The sequence below is a fragment of the Varanus komodoensis genome, unplaced genomic scaffold (assembly GCF_004798865.1).
Source record: "Varanus komodoensis strain SLA01 unplaced genomic scaffold, ASM479886v1 scaffold48, whole genome shotgun sequence".
Taxonomy (NCBI): Eukaryota; Metazoa; Chordata; class Lepidosauria; order Squamata; family Varanidae; genus Varanus; species Varanus komodoensis.
The window spans coordinates 4,673,925-4,679,999 of record NW_025336059.1 but is presented as its reverse complement, the minus strand read 5'-3'; the positions used below and the strand labels follow the sequence as shown (position 1 = coordinate 4,679,999).

Sequence of the window (6,075 nt, the reverse complement as noted above, 5' to 3'; positions counted from 1 at the left end):
AAACCTCCATTTTCAGGTTTTATTGCAGTGTTGGCCAGACAGACAGACACAGACAGACACAGAGAGAGACAGAGACAGACAGCCAGACAGAGACAGACAGACACAGAGAGACAGAGACAGACAGAGACAGACAGACAGAGACAGACTTTTTCCTTTTTTCCACGGTCTGTAATGAAGCATCGTCTCAGTCGTGTACGGAGGGGTGAGGGGAAGTCTACAGGGCATTTTAGGCCAACTTCTGCATGGGGTTCTTTTTCTGGAAGGACTTGGGGACCCCCAGTGAAAAAATCTGGCCTGGATACAACGAGCTGCCGGCTGTCAAGAAGATGACGTTCACCGAATACCCGTACAACAACCTCCGCAAGCGGTTCGGCGCGCTACTTTCAGACCAGGGGTTTGACCTCATGAATAAGTAAGTGAGCAGCAGCAGCTGATTCAGAGGAGAGGCTCATCCAGAGGAGCTTGGACTCCAGACCCCATCGGCCCCCATCCCCGTGGCTCACGGTTGGGGACTGTAGGGTCGGCTGGACCAGGGCCCGAGCTGGAAGGGTGCGGTGTCTTTGAGGGTGGTCTGAGCTGGCTGGGGGTGAGGGGTGTTTGCCCAGGGGGCCACCGGCTCCCCACCCCAGCTTTGTCACCCCAAGGGTCCTGCTTGGCCCTCTCGCTGAGGCCGCTGCCGTCCCCGTGCTGGGCAGCTGGGTGTGAGAACAGCCCTTTCCCTGGGCAAGCGATGGGGAAAAGCCAAATCTGGGCACTGAAGCCCCTGAAAACTAACTTCAGTGGTTTCCCCCTTGCAAGGGGGCAGGCGGAGTCTTAGCCGGTTGGAGTGGGCTACGTGGAGCCCCCTGGGATGATGCTGTGACGCCGTCTGGCGCTTGAGGCTTGTGGGTGGCACCTGGTTCCCTCCCGAAGTCAAGTACAAGGGGGCCCCTGCAATTTAGCCGCCAGAGTCTCCGCCTGGGGCTCAGGAGGTCCGGGTTCCAGTCCCCGCTCAGCCACGATGTTCCCAGCCGCTGCCGCTCCGCCAACCTCACCCAAGGGTTGTTGCGAGGATAAACGCAGAGGAGAGTCGCCTGTCAGGCTTGGCCAGCCTTTCGCCCCGGTTTAAGCGGCTGGCAATCACTTCACCCCAGAGGGCTCTGCGTGGGGAATGGTTCCGCCGGAGTGTGAAGCAGCCGATGAAATCACAACCATTCTGCAACCTTGACACTCACGCAAACTGCCTGGCTGCTTTTTTCCCAGTACAGCAAGCAATTAATCAAACACCAGCATTTGCAGTCAGATATGCGTAGCTGGAAGCCCGAGGTTTTTTTTTTTTTTAAAAAGTGGGTTGGGGAGACTTCCAGCCAGGGGTGGGTGGGGGGAGCCTGCAGCCCCGCAGCTGGTATCGCAAAGTGAACGGGGGCAGAGGGAGAGTGCCTGGGCCATAAGCCCCGATAGACCACCTGCACAATCAGCCCTTATGCTCGCGTGCCGATTTCCAGATTCCTGACGTACTACCCTGGGAGACGGATCACCGCTGAAGACGGCATAAAACACGAGTACTTCCGAGAGACGCCTCTGCCTATTGACCCGGCCATGTTCCCTACGTGGCCGGCAAAAAGCGAGCAGCAGCGAGTCAAGCGTGGGACCAGTCCACGGCCGCCTGAGGGAGGCTTAGGATACAGCCAGCTGGTAGGTGTTCCTTTGCGGAGGCCTTTCCATGTCTTGAGTGCATCGGCTTTCCGTTCAGAAAGAGAAAACAGGTTTCTTGGCCCTTGTTACTCACAGAAGGGGGGAGAAAGGAAGAAGTACCTTCGTTTTGTTTTTTTATGGATGAGACCGGGGAGAAAAATGAAGAGGGGACAGCCAAGTCTAAAATGCAACGGCCTTCCAGTCCCCTCGCAGGACAGATGCAAAGTGAGCCTGACCACCTTGCAGTGCCGAGGTGCAGAGCATCTGTCGGCTCAAGGGCCAAATTCAATTTTGGAGAAGTTCTTGGAGGGGGGAGCCAAAGATGAACAGGGAAGGGCCGAGTGGCAAAATGCCGGCAAGGTTCCGCTTAAAGCTCTTGCTGCCAGTAACTTGACCCTCAGCAGCCGCTTTTTGACGTTTGCATTGGAAGAAACACTGTAGAACAGCTGGGGAAGCACCAGATTCTCCATGGAGTGAAAGGTGGTGAGGTCAGGGAAAGAGGGGTAGTTTTCTGTTTTATTTCCGTAATTTTTACCAAATAAATCTCCTGGAGCAGCTTACCTGGGTGGCTAAGAAGACAGCCCCCATCTTCCAGCTTACAAGTGAAAAGTCATGACACAGAAGGAAAGGGGATTAGGTGGGAGGAAGAAAAGTGCAGGGCTGAGTTTCTAGGGAATGGATCTATGTTCCTTTGGTGATGAGGTAAGATGTGCAGAACCTTTCTGAACTGCTGCATAATCCTTTGAATGTTTTTTTTAAGAGGGGTAAGCTTTTCCAAGAAGGCACATATTCCCCTGTTTTCTAGCTGCTCGGAAGTTCTGGTCTCCTCTGGAAGGTCACGAGCAGTAGGTGGGCACTGTAGAATTCTGGGCTGCATGATTTAACTCCCACCCACCCACCCCATCCGCTCCCTGGCTCTATGACCGGTCTTCTCGCTTTGCCATGCCGTCCTGCAGAACGGCTTGGCTTTCTCCCGTGTGGCACTTGATCCTGGCAGAACTGGCCCTGTGTCCCCTCTGCCTCTATCCATCAGGGATCCCTTGCTCCTTTCCTCCAGATCTGCCCTGAACAGGGCGGGCCGTGGCTCAGGGGGAACTCTGAGGCTTTGCACCAAAGCCGTTCTCGGGTTCGGGCTGCAGCAGAGTCTCCGGCCAGAGACGAGGTGATGAGGCAGGACAGGCCTCTGCCTGGAACACTGAGGTGTGGGGAGCAGTTTAGGCACTCCTGAACTGGTAGCCCTGCATGACTCCGGCCAGGGGCCGCCGCCTCTCGTGTGACCCATGTGCCCGGACAGACAGCGGAACTGCTTGAAGGCATTCATAGCCGCATTCGGCTTGGGCGCAGGCCCAATTGAACTGCCGGCAGATGGCGCTGTGGCTTCACAGAAGCTATAAGAACCGCCGTGGTGGAGCAGACCAAAGAGGGTCTGGTTTCCTCAGGAGCCATCTGGAAGTCCTGTCAAGCCTCGGCACACTAGGGTTTCTGCATCTGGCTAGTCCTCATCGTTTCTGACACCACCCTTGCAGTGCATCAGGACATGCTGAGCCTTTGCCCGTTTGAAGTCCATTCCCCCAGTTTAAAGAGCAGCTTATGAAACTTTTCCCAGTCTTCCCTCCATCCCGAGAAGGGCCTGTTTCTTCTTACTCTCCTTTCCCTGTGGTTTACTGCAAAAGAGGCTCCGGAGCGGTGGCTGGACGGATTTGGAAATCCGCGCAAGCTTCCCAGTAGCCTCCCTGCCGCTCGGCTCTTTGAAACTAAGCCCAGTCCGCCTTACCCAACGTGGCGCCCGGATTGCAGTTCCCATTTCCAAGCCGTGCCCATGGAGGACTAACAGCAGGGAATGTGTAAGATAGAGGAAGTCTAGCTGGCCCTCCAGTCCAGAAGGCCAGTTCCTGCCCCCTCGCCCACAAACGAGTGTGCTGTCGCCGCAGAAACATTGTGAGCGGGTGCCTGTCCGTTTCTGCCCTTCTAGGGTGACGACGACCTGAAGGACACAGGCTTCCATCTGACCACCACAAACCAAGGCGCCTCGGCTGCAGGACCTGGCTTCAGTCTCAAGTTTTAAGGCAGGAGCAAGCACCTGGCTCACGCCTGAGCGGCTGTCGAGGGCTCCCTGTGTGGCTTCCACCCCAGGCGTCCGGCGCTCTTCTAGATGTCCGGCAGCAGGTCACCTGCGGGTGGAGTGGAGTGAATTCCCAGCTCTGGGGCTTTGCCTTCCATTGGAATTAACTGCAACACTCAGAGACTCCTGCACTGAGATGAAGCAAAGCAGAATCATCCCACCAAACTTGAAGTCCATTTTTTGAGACTTCTTCCCCCTCCTCGTTTGTATTTAAATCTTTTATTCCAGTTGGGGGTGGATTTTGATTTTTGCTTGTACATTTGTAGAATAAAAAGAAATTGATTTTTAATTGTTTACTCCGTCTAAAGGGGACTCTTTTCTTCACTAGCTCCTGATATGGCAACAGACGGCTGTTTGCACAAAGACCAGAGATCTCTTCCCTGTTCTTTCTTGATAGTCCTTTTCTTTGATTTTTACAGTGTGATAGTCTGCCTGAGTTTCACTTTCAGAAATTGAACTAAGCTGTGAGCTGGCAGTTTTTACAAAGAAAAAGAAAAGGCATGATTTGACATTGAGTGATACCATGTTTGGGAAAGTGTGTAAAATCGAGTTATTCATGGTGAACATCTGGAAAAATTTTCAGGGTGGGGGTTTCCAAATTGTTGCAGTCAGCTGCAGCTATGCAAAGAATACACAGAAGAGCAGTTGCATGATTTGCTGGTTTTGTCAACTGGATCGCAATCGATTTTGCAAGCTCTCAGCACGATCACAAGTACTCTTTCCTCCCCCGCACCCTCAGCTCGGGCAACTCCATGCAGCCAACAGAAGCACCCCTGCCCCTAAAATGAGTGTGTGGGCTTGTGTGTTTGTGTGTGGGCAGATTACTTACCATCTGTGTGATGCACAGAGGCCACAAAGACAAAATCAGGGTTACTTTGCAGTGTTCCAGTTTTTAAATCTAAGAATGCTCCCAAGTTCTACCATGGAATTGGGATTTTAACGTAGCTGAAACTATTCCAATGTTTCCCCAGTGTGTGGGTGTTGTAACACAGAAGCCGCACCCCTTCGGAGACCGGTTTTGGTTCCAGCCATTCTATTGCTTTCCAAACTCGGAAGAGAATGGTCCTTGATCCATTTAAAAATGCCTCTTTTAAAAACCATGACTTTGTAGACCATATGATACCCCATCAGCTTTTAACCATTGACTTTACCCTCAAGATATTTTGCTCTAAAGGTTGCCCACACCAGTTTTAAAGAAAACAATGGCTCTGCATCATTACGTCTACCTGCTCTCACATCTTAAGTTACTTCCGATGGACGGACGACCTCGTCATATTAATTTAATAATGACCAAAGGGCTGTAAATTTCACCCACCCTCTGCTTTGCATTCATGAGCCACCTTGGTTGTCTTTTGCTGAGCAATGGGCTGCACTGGAGTGGAAAAATGTAGAGGTCGGAGGAGTTACTTGTGTGTCATATAAGCTGAACCTGCAACCACGACCCTTCTCTTCCACAACCTGTAAACCTCCTTATTGTTTGTGGCTGTTAATCTTTGTGTATGGGCGACTGGCCTTAACAACGCCAGCATTGGCAGATGATTGAGGCAGATAGGAGCACTTTCCTTTCCATACCAAAAGGCTCATGGAGGCAGGCAGCCTGCAGCTGAAGCTGAACTGGATGGATAAATGTTCCAAGTTATCAGAAAACTACCTACAAAATAAACATCAAATTTCCCCTTTTAAGGGAATGATAAGGAGGGGATTAACTTTCTTTTGCTCTCACCTGCCAAGGTGCTTTTTTGATTCCGACTTCAATGCATTCTGAAGTGTTCCGCTGGAGAGAAGCCAGCAGAAGGAATTTTAGGTCTCTTCGTTCAGTTGTGCATTTCAGAAGAAGTGTCTTGTGACTGGCATATAGCATTTTTCACTCAGGCAATGTTCTGGAGGATGGTGAGCTATTTTATACGTGTTTCCTGCTTAAATGTTTGGAGAATTCATAGCATCCCTCTCCACCAGTCGATGCTTGTAGATGCACAGAGGCCCAGACTATATTTAACAGCGTCGAGGACCATTTCACTCTGGACTGGGTTACATACAATTAAAACCTTTTTCTTAAAGCGGTCACCTTGGATTGTGTACATTGTGGGTTCTTTCTGTATTGTCACTGGCTTCTCTAGTCATTTGTTGTTTCTGGTTTGTGAATAACACTCTTGCGAAACAGCTGTGAAGTGCAGCACGATTCTAAGAGAACGTCAAGTGGCTCGAAGTTGTTCATTTCCAGCCACCCCTTTTTATAAATAGGACAGTCCATAGGAACAAGGTCCTATAAAGAGGCACCG

General features: G+C 51.4%; 1 protein-coding gene across 5 annotated transcripts in view; it reads left to right on the top strand.

The window, feature by feature from the left end:
* CDK11A (cyclin dependent kinase 11A) overlaps positions 1-4,092 on the top strand; it is a 22,133-nt gene extending 18,041 nt beyond the window's left edge. For all 5 annotated transcript variants that reach the window (XM_044445402.1, XM_044445404.1, XM_044445403.1 and 2 more), the window contains 3 exons: positions 264-412; positions 1,485-1,674; positions 3,647-4,092. In XM_044445402.1, the coding sequence (XP_044301337.1) occupies positions 264-412; positions 1,485-1,674; positions 3,647-3,739 (432 nt within the window). In that variant the 3' untranslated portion in view covers positions 3,740-4,092. The remainder of the gene's footprint in view (positions 1-263; positions 413-1,484; positions 1,675-3,646) is intronic.
* The last annotated feature ends 1,983 nt before the right edge of the window (positions 4,093-6,075 follow it).